General features: G+C 42.4%; 1 protein-coding gene across 5 annotated transcripts in view; it reads right to left on the bottom strand.

The window, feature by feature from the left end:
* Nucleotides 1-5,878: 5,878 nt before the first annotated feature.
* Nucleotides 5,879-21,838, bottom strand: part of lnx1 (ligand of numb-protein X 1) — a 34,113-nt gene continuing 18,153 nt past the window's right edge. For 3 of the 5 annotated variants that reach the window (XM_072389968.1, XM_072389969.1, XM_072389971.1), the window contains 9 exons: nucleotides 18,333-18,586; nucleotides 16,259-16,414; nucleotides 14,058-14,266; nucleotides 13,548-13,970; nucleotides 12,623-12,757; nucleotides 9,796-9,973; nucleotides 7,767-8,013; nucleotides 7,048-7,206; nucleotides 5,879-6,898 (listed from right to left, as the gene is read on the bottom strand). In XM_072389968.1, the coding sequence (XP_072246069.1) occupies nucleotides 6,763-6,898; nucleotides 7,048-7,206; nucleotides 7,767-8,013; nucleotides 9,796-9,973; nucleotides 12,623-12,757; nucleotides 13,548-13,970; nucleotides 14,058-14,266; nucleotides 16,259-16,414; nucleotides 18,333-18,586 (1,897 nt within the window). In that variant the 3' untranslated portion in view covers nucleotides 5,879-6,762. The remainder of the gene's footprint in view (nucleotides 6,899-7,047; nucleotides 7,207-7,766; nucleotides 8,014-9,795; nucleotides 9,974-12,622; nucleotides 12,758-13,547; nucleotides 13,971-14,057; nucleotides 14,267-16,258; nucleotides 16,415-18,332; nucleotides 18,587-21,838) is intronic. The other 2 variants (XM_072389970.1, XM_072389972.1) reach the window with 1 other exon arrangement.

Genomic DNA, 21,838 nt, shown 5'->3' with positions numbered 1-21,838 from the left:
AGACGTAATTGCGTGTACCCACCTCTGGGTGAAATTTGGACCCTGCCTCTCTGTGGCTCACAAATGAAAAGACCCAATCTGATTTCTACTTCAGCTTTCACATAGTGCCCTACTACCCTACAGTCTGACAATCAGGGTGCTACTGTACGTGAACTCAAGCTCACACGTGGGCACAAGCCAAGTCCTGCCCCACATTTCCTCTGCACACAGGGTGTTGACCATTAGCCAGATGTCTATTTAATTTTTATCTATACAGACAGCTGCCAACTGTAATACACATATGCATATTTTTCTCCTCTCTGCACACTACTCTGCTGACCTGAGGCTCAGGCATACTGTGTAAAACACTGGGATTGACTTTGTTTTATGTGCAGGAGCGACAGAGAAAGAGCATTATGCTATAACTCTGACTCAGTTGTTAGACTTTTTGTCCCTTAATAATTTTAACTTCATGTACCTGAAATACAACTGAAATTTGGACAAACTTTTCAGTTTCTAATGCTGCTGATATGAATGAACAAGTGTGTCAGCTGCTGTTTGAGCTTCACTGTTGATTAAAATCCATGGAAATAAGTGCAAAATATGACAAACCGTAAACAGTCCACGGCTCTGCTTTTCAGCACAGTTACTGCTGTAAGTGGGGAGTTTTTTTTGGAATTATGCACTAGATGACAGAATTCAGGTTTATATGTAAAGCTCAGAACACTCTTGGGTCAGACGAGGGAAGTGGGACATGGGGACAGCTGGGGAGCTGCAGGCTAACCACAGAAGACAGGAAGAACAGGAATCACATGTGTGTGACAGGCGCCCTGGAAACACTCAGGAGATTTAACAATTCATGCTTCATATTTGTTTTAATGTAACACTCACACAGGGCTGTTCTTCTGGCCTTGAGAAGGCTGCATATATATTCTGAGCTCTGCTGATGTGGTTGCCCTACATTCTGGTCATATGATCAAGTTTCCCACTGTTCTTACCGCACACGTGCGTATGTAAAGGTTCTATGTTTGTTGTTACATTGATTTATGACTGTGCTCCAGATTATTTTTAGACGAGAGCTAGAGTTCATTTGTGTGTGTGTGTGTGTGTGTGTGTGTGTGTGTGTTTAAGAAAGAAAGGGAAACAGAAGGAGCCTATCTTAGCTTTTGTTGCTAACCACCCTTATTGTTCATTGATGAGGTCAGTCAGTGTTACATCGCAGATTTGCGCTGCCCCAAGTTTTGGAGTTTGCTGGTCCTGTGTTGAGCCACACACGGGGGAAGTCAGCTACTGGTTATCAGCTGTGGTTGTGAGAACATGTTTTTGATTTACCACCACTAATAGATTCCATGAGGCTTACCCCCACATTTTCACCCATGCATTGATTAAGACTGAGTGATATTCTGTATGTTTCTAATATCTTTTCCCTTTTCCCGATGGAGCTGATTGGCCATTTGGTCAACACTTGCCCCCTGATTGTAAATCTCTGCTCTGCATGATAAATGTAGTTCTTTCCAGCCGGCACTGCCTCAGCCTCTCTTATCTTTTCTTTCATATGCACATCTGCCCATATGTGCACAAGAAGGAGGTGACACGCAATATCCACTTTTCATCTTGATCCATTTGTACATTTGGCATTGGTTCACACAAAAAGCTATAAATCTAATAGAAATTCCCCTCAGCTAGTTTGATCATACCTTGAACCCCCCACTCAAAAACCTTTCCCCCCAAATTTCTAAATGTGATTAAGTGTCTCCAATAGATAATATCTTGGTGGAGAAGTCTTAGTGAGATGAGGGAATTAAAATCATAATGATCCTTCTTCTTACACATACAACAAAAACATCATTATCTAATTTCCCTTTGAGATGAATAAAGTATTTTCTCATTTAATTGGAAAGTGCTGTAAGTGCAATTAGTTAACAAAGTCCTAACAAAGCATACAACTTTTTTGAACTGATAACTGCAAAAGGCCTTTGTAATACAACACATTAATGCCAAATGAAGGTATAGTTAACTCATAGAAGCAAAAGGATGGCAATAACATTTTACAGTCTCAAACAAATTTGCACTGTTGCTGTTGTACAATTCTCTTTGCTGCACAACACGGCAGAGCTACTCCTTTCCTTCGCTGAGAAGATTTTCATGGGTTTTATAAGTTTTGCTTGTGCTTTGGAGAAAATAATCCTCGGTGCAAATTTGATAGCGGCTTTGTGATCTGGAGAAACAGACCTGTCTCTCTTTGGGATTTAGTTTCAGATTAAGAAGACATAGCATGATTTGAAATGCCACCGTCTTCTGCAGTAAGCAGAGACGGGCAGAGTGAAATGTTATTTTCTTGATTTCTTCAGCTCCTTTTACCCCGACTTCAGGGTCTGTGTTGGGTCCTCCACCTACATCTGTTTTTATTTTCCCTCCACCCATCTTGTTTTAGCCATTAATGTGACACACTTTTTGTCTCTGCCTAAGTGTCATGCAAGAAACCCATATCTCTTTATGGAGCCAATATTACAGTCTCTGCTCAATAAATTTTTCATTCCACATTGCTTGCGTAACCTTGCCTCGGCAGTACGACTCTCTGTTATTCTTGAGCTTACAGTGTGACAGCATCCCATAGCAGACATGCATTCCTTTATGTTTTTCTCCTCTCCTCCCATCATGTTCTCCTTTAACAGCCAGCTGCTTTCTTGCTCACTTTATATGGATTCACTTCCAACTGAAGTCCCCTGTTCACACCTGAGCAAGGGATATTCTGAGTAGAGGTAGTTATCGTTGGTTCCAAATTGACCATAGGTATGAATGAAATGAAAGGATACATCCTGCTTCTTGTCCTGCCCCCAGGAACTCTAAACAGGATAAAGCTAGTGCACACATCATAATTTACACAACACCTAGTTTCAGTGGCTGCATGATAGTGTGGTAGTTAGCACATAACAAGAAGTTTGCCTATTCTCCCTGTGGATGCACGGGTTCTCTCCAGGCACTCTGGCTTTCTCTCACTGTCCAAAAAACATGCACGTTAGGTCAATTGATGATTTGCTCTTGGAGTGAGTGTGACTGGCGACCTGTTCAGGGTGTACCCTGCCTTTTGCAGATGGTAGCTGGAACAAGCTGGAGCCAGCTGCAGTATCTCTTTCACTACTCTGACCATTTTTCTCTTATTAACTTGTCTACGGACATTCAGACGTACTGCTTCTGGCTAGGATTTATCAACCACTTTGATTCATTTTGAAAAGTGCACTTTGATGTGATGGGATAATCTGCTTCTTGCTCCTCTGGTTCTTCTCATATTAAAGGCCACACCTTAGATGGAGTTACTGATTGTAATTGTCTTTTATCTAAAGCTACCCTGATGATGATCCCAAACAGACTTAAAGGTCAGACATGATCTGCCTTTATATTTCCACCTTTGCTCCCGTGTTCTACTTAGAATTGGCCTCTGGTTTCCTGACGTTTTTCTCTTTCTATGTATTCTTTATCTTTAATTTGTTTAACAGGCTGGTGATATTTTGAATCGTTTGAACATTATGTGTTTTTATTTGAGGGAGGGTTGCACCTTTCAAAACCAGCTTGTCTACAAATGCTTTTAAGGCCACAATAAATTAAAAAAAGAGAATTTCCCTTGAAAAAGTAAAAGGTCAACTGTTTGCCTCAGCAGTCTAAAATCTTTCTGAAAGGAAAATGATTTAGCTGAGATTACTGGGGGAAAAAAGAAAGCACACCTGGCTGTTCATTGACATTACAAGCAACACTACTGAGATGTAAATGTTCTGCGTGATTGTTTCAATCAGAATAGTAGCCATTGTATGAAAAGGAGTGAAAGACTATCCAGAGTGAGATAATAAAGCCAAAGGATTAAGTTATACTGAGGTTTTGAATGAAAAATGTTTTATGATATTAGAGAGAACAAAGACTTGCCTTTACAGAAAAGTTGGCTTTCTGCCGACCCCAAAGTACATTCTGTTACTGGTGTGTTTGCGTTGTTTTGACCAAATTCCTCACCATAATCTGGCTGAAGTGGAAACATCTGATGAGTCGCTACACATTACATTCACATTCTGTTGCTTCACTTGCAAACGCTTTTCATTACTGAAGATATTATTAGATGTTATTTTTCTATTTCTATTTTAATTGTGTCAGTTGCAAAAATAGTTTTCATATTTACAGCAAAGCATACTGAATTGTCTGGTTCTCCACTTAAATGACTGGGAGGATAGAGAGAAGACAAATTGACACTGCAGCAGGCTCAGGCATTTTCCTAAAATTTGTGCAGCTCTGTCAAGCTTTTGTAGTATTGCAGAATAAAATGTGATAGGCAGTCTTGAGGCTTCCAAGCTGTATTTTATTCTTACTAACATTGGGTGCTTTGGTGCCATTTGTCTGAGTTCTCGGTTTTATGTGGGGTGATTGTTTCTGTGTAACAAACAATGGCTCTAAGCGGGATCAAATGTGGACCTTAGGTCCTAATCTCAGCTGGTAACAGAAGAGCTGTCTCTAAATAAATAAATATACTTAGTTTTGTACTTGGAACATTGCCCTTAAGGTGTGTCGATCGGCTGAATGGTAATAATTACTCTAGTCGGTATTAGTTCTGGAGTATCTGTGATGTGTTGTTTTCAAAGCGTCAGATTTTCCATTCGGTCAGCTGTAGTGAAAATGATTTTATCTCCTGACAGGAGTGGTGCTTCTGTCGCAAGTTTTATAAATTATTAAACTTTGTTCTTGATTATTTGCAGACCTCTCACCAAAGTGTCACCAATGAAAATGCCATATTTGTAGAGAATTATGTTGTGTTGAAGTAAATCATTGCTTTATGAAGTTGGAAGTGTTCCTTTCTGCAAGTAATCACTCCAACCAATGTCTCCACTGTCCCTTAGCATGAATATATTTTTGCATGATTGTTTTCAAAGGTCACATGAGAGGGGGAAAGAAAAGGTGTGACATAATGACACGTCAGTCCTGTAGTTTCACAGGGCTGCTCATCCTAAAGTGAATAATAGCTTTTTACCAAAGAGAATACTGCAACATAACTGCTTGGCTATAATGTAAAGGGCAAGCTGTGACACTTGTTAAGCTTTATTAAAGTCCAGGACCTAGACTCCAGGCCATGGGGAGGTTACAAAAGCTAAGGTAGGCACACAGCAGGCAGTGTGGTTAGAGTTTTGGTGCCTTGAGTCCCAACTTATCTCTCTCCCAGTGGATAGTGGAGGAAAGCGGCAGCGTCATTCCTGTTGACCTTAACCCTTCACCTTTTACATTTTCCAGGGAAAAAAAAACCAAAAAAAACATGCACTTTTATCAATAACAGATGGCAATAACATACTGCATGTGACGTTTTTTCAGAGGGGAGGAGCAAAAGAAGCGCAAGAGGTCTACGGAGCATGAACGCAAACATCTTAGTGGAGATAAGAGCCGGAGAGACAAAAGCGAGGGACGGCAAAAAACATCCCAAAGGTCTAACAAAGACACGTTTACACACACCCAGAGACAAATAATGACAGCTGAATTGTCCATCAGATTGGTTTTCATTTATATTCTCAGCAGCAGCAGTAGGAAGAATGACTGCAAAGACAGGGACAGAGGACGCAAACACAAAGGGCGAGAGAAGCAAAAACGCCAACGAGAGCAGCAAGATGAGCTCTGCTGACCAAGAAAGGAAATTAAAATCTTACTGACCTTAAGTCATCCAACCTATTTAAAGAGTAGAATTGACAGTGGCATCATAAAATTGATTTGTCGTCGACATATCTTAAGAGTTTGAGTGTAATTTCAATGGAAAACCTAAAGACGATGTTATGTCACTGTTTCAGGCTAAATGCATGTGTTGTATTTGTTTTCGTCTTGTAGTTGTGGGAATTCATGTGAAATGTGCTTTTAACCAGAATTCCTTATATCAAACTCTTTTTCAAACAGCTTTATTGATCATTTAACCAAATGTACCATCAGATATACTACACAGGCCAAAGCGTGACAGACAGAACCATAGTAGAACGGCCTCAGGCCATCCACCGGTACACAGAATCCAAGTCAGTTTTTTTCTTAAAAGTAAGAAAATTAGTAAGGCCTCCACAATGTCACCTAATAAAATGTTTAACATGGTATGAACACATTGATTCTTTGTTTTTTCATATATTTTCCTTGCCAGTGGTTTTAATAATTTAGCCATAGCTTCTGAGACAACAGAAAAAAACCTCACAGACTACTACTTGGCAACGTGTCTTCAGTTCAACAGATGAAGATGACAACCACTGTCAGTACAAACAGAATAAAGCCTAAATTTAAAGGCCATACAACAAACAAAAGAAACATATTACAAGTGCTTGGATCGTACTTTTTTTTAGACACCCAACATTTACGAAAAGAAATGTGAGTCCAGCTTAACGCATATCCTATTATATATCTACTGGAATTGGCAACATGTTGTGTCTCCTTTCGATGCTCCCACCCCACTCACTGGATGCTGTTCCAGACAATGACAATGTCCTCTAAACAGATAACGCCCAACATCCTAGTTAGAAGTGGCTCAGGCCTGGATCCTCCCAGATCAGCATTCCAGGAGGGACAAGTCAACCTTCTGGTAACAATCCAGTCTCATGTCTGTCCCCTTTCAAACTCCTGGCAACGTTTCAGCTGTCCATCAGAAGTGAGGTATCCAAACAGCTACAGCTCTATTCTAAGCTTCTTCCACACAGCAAGCTTAGGGTGGTCAACCAGTCTAAAGCTCCGCCTTCCACTTTCCTTGGTTACTGCCACTAAAGCGGTACTGTGTGGCTTGGAGCACCGCTACAGTAGACTGCCCGGCCAAGAGACGATGGTCAGGGTGATTCTGCCCCGAAGCTCCTTCAGAAGGCGAACCAACGCTGTGTGCGTCATCCCCCATGTGCTCTTCCCGTTCACCTCGAGCAGAATGTCTCCACATCTACAGAGAGGTGACCATTGAAAATATTCACCTGTAAGACTTAAGTACCAATATACTGTGGCTTTACATGACTTCTTGATACGGTTTTGAAGCTGGTCTTAAACATTCTGGTCATGAACAAAAGCAAGTGATATACTTTGACTGAGTACCTTATCCTGCCATCATTGTAGGCTGGTGTCCCCTCAACGATGGAGCGGATAAAAAAGGATTGATTGCAATTGACCTCCTCCTGACCACCCACGATGCTGAAGCCCAGGCTGCCCGAGGTGCTCCGCCGCAGGACGATATCTTTGCAGCAGTAGAGATGTCTGCATAAGCCAAGGAGATTAAACACATTAATCTCTCCTCTGCATCTTAAAGTTAAATACTATACGTCTATACTGAGTACATATGCAGCAGCTATACTGCTGAAACCAGCTCTCTCATTCCAGTAGCTTAGGGCCAGATGGAAACCACATTCCATCTTCACCACATATCCATGTTAACTCTCTACTTGATTTCAACTCATTATCAATTCAATGCTATAGGACAAATGCATTTGAATTTCATCTTATTTTACATCGACAGGAGCAGCAATTTTTTTTATTGGTGTTACTGCACCCCTGTCCTCCTGATAACATGCAAAATTCATATGCTACAATGAGAAAAACACATTTTCTCTCCCTGAAGTTTCATTTTACAAGTGAATATTTAGAAAAGTTCATTTTGAAAGTATAATGAGTTTTCCCTTCCCAGCTGGCTCTGTGGAAACTTTAGCTGGCACCAGATGGGAGAGGTCGGAGGGACCAGTGTGAGCTGTGTGAATGGGCTCAGAAAAAGTATAAACATTCATATGAAAGTGAGGGCTGACTTATCAGTGGGGGCTCACCTGGGTAACTGCAGCCATGACACCCACAGTGGGGAGTGATCGTCATTAGGCAGCGGGCTCTTGGTGCTATCTGTGGGTGACGGTGTGAGACATGGGGGCAGCGGGAACTCTAGCAGGGTTTCCTCTGGAGGACGCATTTCCAAGACCTTGAGCACGACAGGAGAGGAGGTGTTCTTCAGGTTGGCCACAGCCTCGCCCCGGGTCACCCCCGTCAGATCCACCCCGTTCACATTCAGCAAAATGTCACCTGCAGGGGAGGAAGTGGACAGCACTGCTCATCCTCTGCGTGAGGTTTCTGCTCTGATAATAGCTTTTTAAAAGACATCACAGGACATGAACTCATCATCTGCCTATTTTATATTCATCAACCTCCCAGCTAGAACACAAAAGGATGGAAACCAAGTGCCACCTGTGCTTTAAAAAGCCTCCCAACGATGAAAGTGGTGCAAAGATAGACAGCACAGTCCAGCTTGCTAGTAAGCAACTCAAAGGACACATTTGCCCCGAGAGGATATGCAAATGCAAATTAATGCTCTATTACAATACACAGACATGTTTCATAAGCATACAAACAGAGACAGCTGCAGCTGTTTCCCATATGAATACAATAATGTGCACTTTGAACCGTACACAAGACAACAAACTCAATTCAATTTTAAGTAACTTCATGTTACTGTTATGCCGTACCACAACATTTCCCTCCTCTCATAAACAAAGCTTCAGAGGAGGGATGAGATGGGGGAGGGGCTGAATGTAATGAGGGGCTTAATATGATTATGCCTTAAGATGGATCGCTGGAATCAGCAGTTGGGGTGAAAATCCCCCACACTTTAGCCTTCAGCGGCATTATATGATCTCAAGACTGCTTAATTTACCTCCAGTTATTAGTATGCCTCTCTGTGTTCACGGTTTCAGACTTGACTGATTCTCACTGTGTTATGTGTTTTAAGTGTGTTAGAACAAATCTGCAAAGTGCTGAACCGCATCAGCACCAGTTTTCTGTTGAATAAATAACTTTCATAATGAAACATAAGTATCATGTGTCGCCAAATCCTCTTGTCTGTGTTCATCACCAAAAGCACATTCACGACAGCGTGTCTACCATAATTTTCTACTGATTGTCAAGACAGAAATTAAACAAAACTAACGCGAATTAGTCTCTGAACATTACACTCCTTATGACACAACCTAAATTCCAGAAAAGTCGGGAAAAAAAACAATGCAAATCTCTCAATATTTAAACCACAACAGGCTAAAGTTCTATAATGCAAAGAAGAAGCCATATGTGACACTGCAGTCTTTGCATTTAAAGCTCATTAAAAATGGACCAAGGCAAAGTGGAAGACTGTAGTATGGTCAGACAGAATGAAATTTGAAATTCTTTTTGATATAATAAATCCCACGACCTTGTGAGCAAATATAATGTAGCTGAGAATTTGCACATCTGAACAGACACCATCAGTGCTGAAAGGTGCTTATGCATACACATCTATAACGAAGGCATATACAGGGTTTAGAGCAACATACACTCCATTCAGACAACATCTTTTTTGGGGAAGGTCTTGTGTATTTCAGTAAGACAGCATGGCTTTACTTTATAGTAGAAGAATCCAGGTGCTGGACTGACCTGCCTGCAGTCCAGACCTTTCACCAACTGAAAACATTTGGTGCATCTTGAAACACTTTATATGACAACAAAGACCCAGGACTTTTGAGCAGCTAGAGTCCTAATTTAGAAAAGAAAAGAATAACATTCCTCTCCCAAAGGTCCCGTAACTGTCTTCACAGTTTCCAGATGTGTACTGTTAAAAGAAGAGAGGATGCTATACAGTGGTAAACATGACCCTTTCCCGACTGTTTCGAGATGTGTTGCAAACATCTTCAATGAAGTAGTAAAATGTCTGACTTTCAAAGTTTGATGTTTTTAATTACATTTAACACAGTGCTCCAGCTTTTTTGGAAATGGGTTGTAATCTTTAAGAATAATATTTAGAGATTACGTGATTACCCGATTAGACACTCATTTTACCTTTGCGGATGGATCCCTCCTGCCCCACTACTCCATCAGGATCCACATTTGTGACGTAGATGGGGAGGTCCCACCCTCGGCTGGACATCCCACCTGCCACCGTCATGCCCAGGGAGTCATATGGCTCCTTACTTAGAGTAACTGTCTTCTCATAGCAAGCAGGCTTCTGACAAGAGTCCTTTACAGAAGAAAGAAGGCAGAGAATGAAAACAGTCAGTGCGAGGGTATACTGCCACACTGTCATTGTGGCATCTTGAGCTTCTCTCTTTGTGTTTCTACATTCTTATGAACACAATAACTCAAAGCATGTTGTAGACTCACACCAAGGGCACCTTCTATGTACTACACGGTCTAATTGAATTTTAGAGGATCACATTTGCATTATAATAATGATTATTTTCTCTGAGACTTGCGATAAGGGTGGAAGAAGTAACATGAGTGCCACCCATGCTGTGCCACGGGAACAAGACTCAATAGCGCAGTCCTTGCTGATAGCTAATTGATGAATGACCTCATTAGCATAACTGGTCAGTATATAATATGGCCGATAAGTTGTGTGTACATCAGGCATAAAGTGCCTCCTTTTTCTTGGTCGGTATAGAGAAAATGATATATTCATAGATGTCATGATGCGCCATTTGGTGCAGCGAACGAGGCAGCGTGTGTGTGGGATGAAGTGAGTGAGACTTTATTTATGGTGAGCGTGTTTCTGAGTCAGATGGGGGAAAGCTGTGTAGTAATGAATAACACATGGACACATTGAGGTTGATGGGATGTAGCTTGTGCTGCTTCGCTAATGTGCTGCATTCACACATTTGTGCTGTGCTCACAGAGGATCACTTGCAGTCACGTTACTGACCTGAGGGCACAGCACTGACTCGAGTTGTGTTAAAACTGCTCATATTCAGTGCCTTCCCACTCACAACACTGTGTGTGAGTCATGAGTTCTAATCTCCTATGTGGTGGCTCTATGAAGCTTTAGAGGTTTTATCATCTTCTGACAGGGCAGAGGTCTTTATGCTAGGCTACGCTAACAGGCTGTTGGCTGTAGTATATTATTTACTATTAAGCCATGGAAGCTCGGCTCAAGATATGTCAGCAGGGGCGGGGTGAGGGGTGTGTGTGCACACGCCGATGTGGGACTGAGCCTGACAGGAGGATGATGTGCAAATTACGCTGAGGTACAGCGTCAATTTACCAAGGATGTCTTTCTTTGCCATGAAACTGATATGTGAAAAGGGCTAGAGAAAGGTGTAGGGCAGTTCTTGGGATGTTTGTTCTAAAAATCTCTAGATGCTAAGGGTTCTGAAAAGAAGCTAAATCTGGTGATAAAACTGCCCAGATAGCAACACTGCTGGTGTTAGTGTCCTCTTTTTTACATGGCGACACCATCAGTTGTGATGGAGTTGTTCACTGTGTGTGATAATGGATGTATGGCAGTAATTGCATGGGTCTTACACTCAACGCATGAGACCCGAGAGCCCTGCAGGGGAGTCATTTATGGGAGTGGGGCACAGAGATTTTCAGTGTCATTGGATCTTTCATTGTTCATACAGCAATGTGGTCCTCTTGTATTCACGCTATGCGACTGATCTGATACAGGGGGTAATAATATACTTTAAATAATATAAAGACTTTTCACCGGATTAATAACCAACTCGTCTGACTGATCTTTATCCTGCAGCTCCAACACTATACATGATACAAGTTGCTCCTGGTGATAGAATCTGTTTTGCTCACTTGGTTGTTGAAGAGAACTGGTAGTTTCTCTCCACGGCTTCTCTTTCTCGAGTCTGTTATGATGTTCCACGCCAGAAGCACCAAAGAGGCGTGGGTGTTCTCACCAACATTTATCTGAATTCGACTGACTTTACACCATATTTTCTTCAACATGCCCTCCATCATCTCTGCTGTATGATTGTTCGTTATTTTCCTTTTCCAGGTTTTGCCCTGCTGTGCCCCTGAATCTGTGTCTCCTAACTCAATAACTTCTTCCCTGACGACTCCCTGAAAATATTAAACATGCCAGATATTCTGTCAGAGACTGGGAAATTTCTGCAAGCCTCACAAATGACGTCTTTCAAACATTCACACCTGGCGATTGGTGATCGCCCAGATCTGAGTCGTTTGTCTGTGATGTGAAAGTCAGGCTTGAAATCTCTCGTAGTGCAAACTATACTTTTGGTTGCACAGTACTAGACTCCTGCTCTTTTTCACAATTTTGACTTTTTTCGGAAAACTGTTTTTGAAATGCTTTGATTTTATGATCAACAACAATGTAGTATTTGTGTGGAGGTGTACAGCAGCAATCAGTGCACTGCAAATGGTCTCCAGAGAGGTTCTATCTTCTTCACCTATGGCGCGAGTAGACATATTATTCGATTAATTATGACTTTTTCTTATAACTGGCTCAATTAACCTCTGATTTTTCTTACAAATTTAAATGTCATGAAGGAGACATGTCAACCCGCTCATATCCCACCTATGACATCGAAATACCACTCGAAGCTGTCGTATTTCTTCCAACTTTCAGTAAAAATAATCTATGGGTTAGGTGGTGGAAGTAAATTAAATCCGATGGGGTGTGACAATGCTTTCCATGTGTTGAAAAAAAAAAAAGATGACTGATATGACCCACTAAGAGGACAGGACTCTCGTGCTGCATTGCTTGAATGACATGCTCAGCTTTGATGGGAGAATAATACGTCCATGGGTCATTTGCACCTGAAAGGAAATATTCATCACGGGAAGGGGACACAGAGGAACAAAGCTGCTCTCTGTGTATTAGTGCCTTTCGTGTCTCTGGTGTATCAGCGTGGCAGCTCACCAGCAGTGTTTGCTCTATATCCACAGGGGAATATGGTGGGGGACCATCCATGCCCCACGGAGCTTCTTGGAGAATGTCTGGGGTTGGCAGGCAGATCTGACGAGAAACTATGAAGTGGACACGCTGCTCGCTCGCCTAAGAGAAACAACGGTAATCAGACAAGTTGTGACATGATCTGCAAATGATTGTGTAAATAGAAGGAACATTTATTTTCTTATTTTGTCTAACAATCTCAAAACAGTACAATATCATTCTGTCCTGTCTGTGAATCTCATTCCTACTGTGCTGCTGGTCCAGCTTTACTCATTCACACATTTGAGTGCAAGTGGTCTCAGAGCCACATAGATTGGATGGCTGCGTCCTTCTCTCTGCTCTCATTCCTGTGAGATTTCTGCTGGTCTGTCTAGCACAGCACTGAGCCAGTTCAGCCCATTATTGCCTTAATTGGACTAATTTAATTTCTTCCCTGCTAGTTCTTAATCTCGGATAGAAAGTGGATGTTCTGAGAGGCCATTTTGGCTCCACAGAGACCCCGAAAAGCCAGTCAGACTGCTCAGACAGGAACTCTGAGCCCAGACACCCAGCACAGTCAGCCGCAAACAGACGCCAATTAACCACCATTAACCAAACGCACGCCATCACTGACTGGCATCAACCAGGAACCAGAAGCAGCCGCATGGCCCTGTCCATCAGGGAGTCACCACAATTAAACACTATTAACTGCAGTGAGCGCAGACACAACTGCACAGCACAACACAATTAGCTTAAATCACCACAATTATCTTTAATACCTCAGGGAAGGAGAGTAAGAGCAGAGCGCAGTTGTTTGTGGTCTGTAATAGCGTTTGGTCAAATTTGTCACAACTGTGAACTTTCTGTATAATACTAATGCTTGCTGCCTTTCTTGTATCCCCTGCTGACTGACCTGAATAAGCAGAGCAGCGTGTTCAGGCGCCCCGTAACGAAGATCGTGCCCGTTGATGGCCAGCACACGGTCCCCCACACACAACTGTCCGTCCCGCGCCGCCAGGCCGCCCTCCAGCAGATGAAAGATGTAGACGCCATGCTCCTCAGGCCGCCGCACGAGCTTAATGCCCAGCTGTTCATCTGGAGTGCTTTTATTCAGGACCACATGGATGCTGTCATCTCTCAAGGGATGGTGGGGTAGGCCGTGAGATTGGTGGCCCCCGGCGATGTCGTGGCCATGCACGTGGCTGTGTGGGTGGCCATGCGAGCGGTAGCGGTGGCGCTGTTCTCTGAGGACAGTTAGCCTGAGCAGCTGGCAGGGCTGCTTTAGGGTCGCCACTGCAAAGCAGTGAGGTACGTTGCTGATGTCAATGCCATTTACCTGAGAGGGAAACAGACAAGTTGTTCAAAAGGGGATTTACAACTTGAATATTGTTTTCTGAAAATTGTTGATATTTTTTTTTTTTACCTTCAGGATCATATCCCCAGGCAGCAAGCGCCCATCCCGAGCAATGACACCCTCCCGGTAGATATCCTGGATGAGGATACGGACCAGAGGAGTCTCATTGCCGCCAACAATGCTGATGGCCAACGGATCTGAGGGATCCACCCGTGTGATTTTAATACTGGTTACTTCACCATCAGGGATCAGGTGATGCAGCTGAGGAAGAGCCAGCACTGAGGGAGAGGATGGGGGAGAATAAAAAAAAAAAAGACTGACTTTAGTTCAACTGCTCAACGACCAGAAACTTGAGAAACATCCAGATAAAACAGGAGAGGAAGTGGGGAAAGAGGCGCATCGAGGGAGAAAGAGTTGTCGACCATGGTGGAGAGGTTCAGCAGTGGAACCAGCTGTCTGTGCTCCCTCAGGTTACTAAAACAAACTTGTACAAGCCAAGAGGGAACATTTCTTTGGCTGATTAATCCTGTTCAATGTTTGTATCATTAGTCACATATAGTACATCTGTAGCAAATGTGCTTGGGAAAACCCTCCATTTCCAAATTTCCACCGGGTAATGACTTGGGTGGGGATGCTTGAAAAATTTCAATACACATTCAGTCCAACCACTGTACCATGGAGATGTTAACTCAAAATACTGATGTTTTAGTTTCTCTTGATAGCAAAATAAATCTAAAATAGATCAACCAATGGGACTCAAAGGACGTCCCAAAAGCATGATTTCAGAGTGTTCAGTTTGCAGCACAATTGATCATTTGTTTACTCTTCAAAACTCATTCAACTGAGCCTAATGTCCTTTCAATACACTCCTCATTGGAGACTCTTTTCCTAGTTTAATCTCCTCCTACTGTACAAGTTCCCCTTACATACAGTGGTGAATTCCGTTCAACAACACAATTATTCTGAACTGGACCTGGTTGAGGTGGGTGGGGATCTTCTGTGGCTGCTTTGGCACACAGCTTTGCCCATTCACTGACAAAGATGTAGTTCTCATTTTATTTATTTTTCTATGTTGTGGAAAATTGTTTCCCTCTCCTTATACCTCGTTGGGCTGTCACCCTCTGCGTTTCTCAGCTGCTTCAGCTCAGCGCAGCACTTCCCCCTTTTCAAAGTCAATATTTTGTCTTTATTGCAGCAGATTGCTGCGGGTGAAGGGTGGAGAGCACACTAACAGAAACCTGCAGCTCTTATGTAACCTTTCTTTCTAGCCACTGAACACCCTTTCAATCTTTCTCACTTCATCCTGTCATTTCTCTATTTTTTTATCCACTTCTCCAAACAGTAGAGGTATTGTAATCCCTAGATTTACTTCTTCATTTCCTTATTTTTTTATCATTATTTTCTGTATCCACCCCCTCTTTCTGTACTTTACTCTTCCATCCTTCCTGTCTATCTTTGTCTCGCTAGTGGCAGCCAATGAATATTTAATCTATTCTTTCAGCCTCCTCAGTGATGGCCTCTGAGAATAATCTACTCCCCGATCATTTGTCATCCTTCATTCTTACGCAATACCACGTTCCTTCTCGTCTTCTATCACAGTGCAGCGAGAACTCGACAGAATGTTCTATCATGGTTGTGTCATAATTTTTTAGAACATAGACTCACATTATGACGTCAGTTTTAAGCGTATCTTAGAGTCAGCCGGTTGTCTCCACTTTCTCCTCATTGCCATTGTTCACTTGTGCAGTTAAAATGACTTTTTGTTAACATATAGCATCTTATGGATCTGCATGTCAAGAATAGTGATCTCCCTGCGGACTGCTTCATCAAGTTGATGCAAGCCTGAAGGTGAAGAGGTGAAGATGAATAGACACAGGGATATTCAGCATGTAGATAAAGAGGGGGAAGACTGACTGGAGAGCGATTAGATATAAGAGGAGAGCGGGAGCAGCGAGGGGGAATGTCATCGGGCTCATCTCCAGCGACCTCTGGTATCCCTTCACTATCCAAAGTGCCTCAGGCTGCCACTCTCCCTTCTGATCTGTCTGTAGTGATGCACCAGTAGAGTTATGCAATCTGCAATCTACAGCTGAATTATTTAAAGAAACATATGCTGCTGATACACAGTGGGCCATGTCAACTTCCTCGTACAGCGGAGGGAACATCCCAAAAATACACATTTGGGAAACAAAGACGTCAAACTCTCTAAGGAGCTCTCATCAGAGACCTAATACAGTCAAAGAGATGGATGTAAGAGCTTTGATCCGTACCTTCCTGTGGCACACTGAAATTCCTGGCATTGTCTCTCTCCTCAGATGTCTCATTGCTGACTGCGTTGCCACTCTTGGTCCTCCGCAGGACACTGAAAGCCCGGTTCAACCTCCTGAAGGAGCGGCTCCTCACTGAAGAACGGTCAAAATTTCTGACTGCAAAGAAAAGGAGGAAAACGGGCCCTTTATAAATTACCTCACTTTCAACATGCCCAGACATGTCTGAGTCTGGCTCTTCACAGCCAATCCCAAGCTTCCCCAGAAAAGATCTGTATTCACATGTTGCAATAGTCAGTGATGAAAAGCTGAAATGCTATGTACTTCAACATACTTTCAAACCCAGTTTGTCTTTAAAGGTGATATACCTACCTGCTATTTATCAGTGACACAGTATGACATTTTTTGTAAAGTTTTTGTAAAGCAATTTCCACTTGTTTGGGATGATAGCTAACAGAATTACTCCACAGATATCCCAGTACTTGTGGACAGGACAGTTCACCGCTGCGTTGCACCTTTAAGACAAAATCTAACATGGGGTGTGTTTTCTTTGCTGGATAAATTGTATTTGAACTCCCATGTGTCACAGCAGAGATCTCACAGAAATAAATAACAAGACCTTTTCTTTTTTTCCCTTTGCTCGCTCTCCAAGGTACATTTGCTGAGAAACTTTCAGCGAGTTCATATAATGCATCTTTTCTATGCATGTGGGAACTGCTGTCAACAGGTAGCTCTTCAATTAATAAACTCAGTCTGAGTGCCTGAGTATAGTAACATGATTACGCAACCGCAGCAGTGATGTAACACACTGTGGACATATCCAAATCAGACCTGTCCAGAGAGAAACTCTGCCCTGATAGTTTGCTTTTGGGACAACAAGAGGATGCAGTGTTGAGGAACCTGCCCCATGCTTGGCTGCTCCAGGCATGGGGCAGCCAGCCTCTGCAGCACCACTCCCTCCCTCTGCGGGCCCAGAGAGATGCAAGGGCTCCTGACAGCCACATTATTCTTTAAAAAGCGCCAGCGGCTGCTGGAGCTGACAGCTTGTTCAGCAGTAGTGGCGCTCATGGTGGTGGGTGCTCAGCCGGCTGAGCATAAAGTGCTGGTGCAGCTTCATTTGGTGTCCTTAGTGTTTACTTCGCGGGGCAAAGTGGAACACTCGTGACTGCTTCCTGGTTTCACAGGTGGGACAAATGTAGGGAGAGCTTTGATCACGCCATAGGGTGTTATTGCAAATTTTCACTAGCCATACTTAACCTGGCTGTCATACCAGCTCTCCTTGACTGCACTGAGCCTTCCCTCTTTGTGACTTTCTCTCTTTGTTTGTCTACTGTTTTCCACGAAGAGAGACTTTATGGATTGTTGCAGAAAAAAGAGAAGTAGTGCTAATTTGTTAATAGGATTTCTATCAGAGGCCATTAAGCCGAACAAAGACTGCATTCGAGATCGAATAAGCGCCTGGGTATATGTTCAGAGAATATAAACCAGCAGAGCTCTTAGATCCAAGGACAGCTGGTGCAGTCCAGAGTCCAGACTAAACATGGAGAAGCAGCATTTAGCTGTTATGCTGCAAACAAGTGGAACAAGCTGTCAGTGGAGATTAAACTGTCACCAAATGTAGACATTTTTAAATCCAGGTTGAAACATTTATTTTCTCATGTGTTTATGCATGAAATCTGCACGGTATCTTTTCATTTATCTATACTGTTGATTGTTTAAATAATTTTGATTTCATTTGAATTATTTCACTTCTTTCTCTTTATATTCTTTTATGTATTTTTACTGCTTCTTCCACTCCACGCTGCAATGCTTTAATTTTATGTAAATCACTTTGAATTGTTTTGTACATGACATGTGCTATACAAATAAACTTGACTTGACTTGGGTAAACTGCAGGTTAAAATAAATGTTTGAATGTATATCGCTGGCATCCAGTTTTGACAGTCTGACAGGGGATGTCTATTGATTTTCAGTCTGTCATTCTAGCATTGTCTTCTTCCAGATGACTTCAGAGTGACGTCAATCAGGACTGAGCATGACCAGACACAATCACACAAACACCCGTTCTACCACTCACACTCACTCTTCTTGCTGCTGCTGCGAGCTGCCAGGCTGGTCATGCTGCCTGACTGACTGTTGTCCTCCACGCTGGGGTCGAAGGCGGGGTTGACGAGACCGGGTTCATCTGACAGGAGGGCCACGGCGGCAGAAGTGGGGCCGTCATTGGGCAGCGTGGCGATGGTGAGCTCTGACGTGCTGTCAGTGCACTCGCCTTCTTGCGAGCGTCGCTTCCTGTCTGCTGAGAGCCCATAGTGAGAGGCCCCTTTACACCTGCACACATGGAAAAACAGAAGGTTGCAAAATCATAGAGTGCATGCAATTAATTCTGGACATGGCGATGACATAGTGAGATTGATGATGTGCTATAGCATGCTCAAATAATGAACCACATGTTGAGGCTGTCACAGTGAGAGTAAACAGAATTATGTTAACATTTATTGAAAAGGTCAAATTCTCAACACTGATGTAAGCAGAATTCAGCATCTCTTTCACACTTGACTTTCTCTTGTGGTCCAGCCTCGCACAAAGACCGCTAATCTGACCTTAATGCTGAGACTAAAGCTCTCTATGAGACCACACAGCCTGTATAACAAACCACAAAAGTTGTGGCAGGACACATTATCTGGCGCTCTCACTTAGAATTCACACGGTAAAACACTAAGGATATACCAGGAAAATCAGTTTTCCTCTTGTAAAGAAAAGGAAGAAAACAGATTGCTTGAACAATCGGTTGCTTGAACACCATCCTGATGACAGCTCCTGTAACCGCATGTAGGCTGGGTTGTCTCTGTGGCACTGAGTGTGAGCGTCACTGATGGTTGATTGAATACAAATGCGAAAAAAACAACAACTTACTTTTGAAGAGAGGGTGGGGAGCTGACACTATTTCTGAATATAAAACAGAAATCCTTTGATTCTTGCTTTTCTCAAAAACAAATCTGATTCCTAAGTTCCAGATGTCTTCTGGCTGTCAACAACAGCGCAACCACAACACATTTCCTCATTTTCTCTCTCGTGCACAAAGACACGCTCATACACATATTATGTTACAAGCCATAAAAGCCCTTTGACACAAACAATTTTAAACTGGGAATGCATGTATGTGAATCAAAGATATCCCTACAGAGTAGAGTATTGTATTGCTGGAAATTTTCCTCCATCTGTAAGCCATAAAGGCTTCATCAGAGGCAGGAATAACTCTGGCTTGTCTCTCTGGTTGTCTCTGCGGACCCATCAGCACAAACATTAACTGGGTTTTAATGAGCTGGATCCAACCCAGGTTTTGCTTCAACAGTAGCTCAGAAAAACACAGGAGAAGCTGCATCTTTTCTCCTGTGCTTGTGAGTTTTTTCAGGCCAAAAAAAAACCCAGGTTAGGTAAAAGCAAGGTAAAACGGTTGAAATCATTGCAGAGTTAAAAAAGAAACAAGATTACACACTAGTGAGCCAACTGAGTCCAAAGAGGCTATCAGCCCCATAGGGCACCACACCACCAGAAGTAGCATTTTGTCTCAATTACAGAGCTGTCTAAACGGGTCATGCACTCTGTCCATATCTCACCAGGAAAATCATTTCATCCAGAAGAGGGTTCTACATCTCACTTCGAGCCACGAGTCATGCTCCCAGGCAGGTAAGTTACAGAAAGCTGAAGTACCTATTGATCTCACTCACTGAGACACTGTGATACACGGCACAAGTATACCTGTGCATGGGCACTGCCGTTGTGAGGTATTCACGTTCATTCAGTAAGTAAATTGAATGCTACCAAGCATGTCCATGTGGCGACATGCCACTTCACTGAGTGAAGTGGTTGCTTAGAGCAATATTTCAGTCAACAGACTTGAAGAGGGCAGAGCTGCAGTCTCGTGAGGGCAGAAGCTTTCCTCATGTCACTCACCGTCAGTTAGAAGAATTAAAGTTGGACACACAACCCAAAGCACATGAGCATATGTTAGCTTTCCTTTTGTGCAGGCAGAGCTGCTGGTCGATCAGTGAATCAACCATTGCTCCCTTCACCTATTTGGCCTTGTTTGCCATATTTCCTTATTGGAAAACTTGCCCATACACTGACAAGATAAGTGAAAGATGTTAGCTAAATACGAAAAAGTTTAGGACTTTCAATTAAATAATATAGAATTACTTAAAAACATAAAAACATTTTTGATTAGAATCTAAAACTCCAACAGATTCCAGTGTCTGCTTGTTTATTGTCAGCTTGTCTTTCTGTAACAGTATTCACTGGAGAAGCAAATCTGAAGCTTTTGAACCTTTCAAAAAGCCACAAAAAAAGAAGTGCAATTCAGAGACTTTTCAACTGACTGGTTTAAAGAGACTAAACTAGGTTGTGAGGTGTTGCCAGCTGGTGAGTCATGTCATCTTAATCTTTGCCAAGCCAAATGATATTTGGAAAATTGCTTTTACTGTTTCCATTAACCTTTTCTTATTCATGTCTTCTGAATGTGAATAAAAAATGGCGACAAGTGTCCTCCTTAACATAAATTAATCCCAGTTGCAGTCAACATCTTCATTTACATATAGATTCACTCTACTGAAGCCTCAGGTAGCGGCATTGTTTATTCTGTAGTTTCTGTAACATTTCCTCTCTTTATGACACACACACACAGTTTTGACAGGATCTTGTGTGAGACTACCAGTCATGCTGACTATATGGAACTGAAAACTTAAGACAACATTCCTCTGTTTCACCATGTGCAGTGGAAAAATGGAAAACCACTATCAGACAGTGGTGAAGTACAAATGCTGTTACAATAAGGTTCATTCAGCTTTATACTGTACATTTATTATTTATTATTATATAGCATCCAAACCTTAAAAGCACATATTAATGAATGCCCACTGCACACAAATTTGGAATTTGTGACTAGAAGATTTTTAGGGCTTGTGATCCTGGAACTTGGATCTATTAGAGATGTTGTACCAGGGGGAACAAGCGAGACAAGTTGTACTTTTGTTAGGTCTAAGAAGCATAAAGGCTATAGCAACACAGAGTCTATGAGACAGTGAAACCTGCTATCGTCTAGTGTGTGGCTGGTTTATCAAAGCCTTTGTCTCCCATTAAATACAACCTTCTTCCTCTGGGAAATACTCTATAGGTTGCCTTAAAGCTACAGTCATAGAGTTTAAGTTCCTGAGGCTAAATGCTACCGCCTAAGTCTGCACTGTTCTGAGGGATTAAAAGCCGGAAAACATGACAGAAAGTCCTTGTCTTTCTAATTATGGTTGTCCTAGAGCCTGAAAGCCAAGGTGAGTGTGCCAGTTAAGTTTGTGCACCAGGAAGGTAAAAACATACCAGTATCTCTTTCCCAAACAAATCAATCAACAAATATTCTTTTGTAAATAATGATGGAACTTTGAGTGCTTAGGCAAAGCTATTCTAATGCGCCTTTTTTCAGGGGATGATCACCAAGCTTAGAGGGGGCTCATTAGCACTGCTGTAGCCTTGTCTCAGCAAGCCTCAGTTATCACATCATCTCTCTAAACCCAAGGATCTGTGGTGTGATAA

This window comes from Leuresthes tenuis, unplaced genomic scaffold (genome assembly GCF_036924035.1).
Source record: "Leuresthes tenuis unplaced genomic scaffold, fLeuTen1.0.hap1 SCAF_7, whole genome shotgun sequence".
NCBI lineage: Eukaryota > Metazoa > Chordata > Actinopteri > Atheriniformes > Atherinopsidae > Leuresthes > Leuresthes tenuis.
Note: the sequence above shows the minus strand (reverse complement) of the source record. Positions and strands in the feature narration are given on the sequence as shown.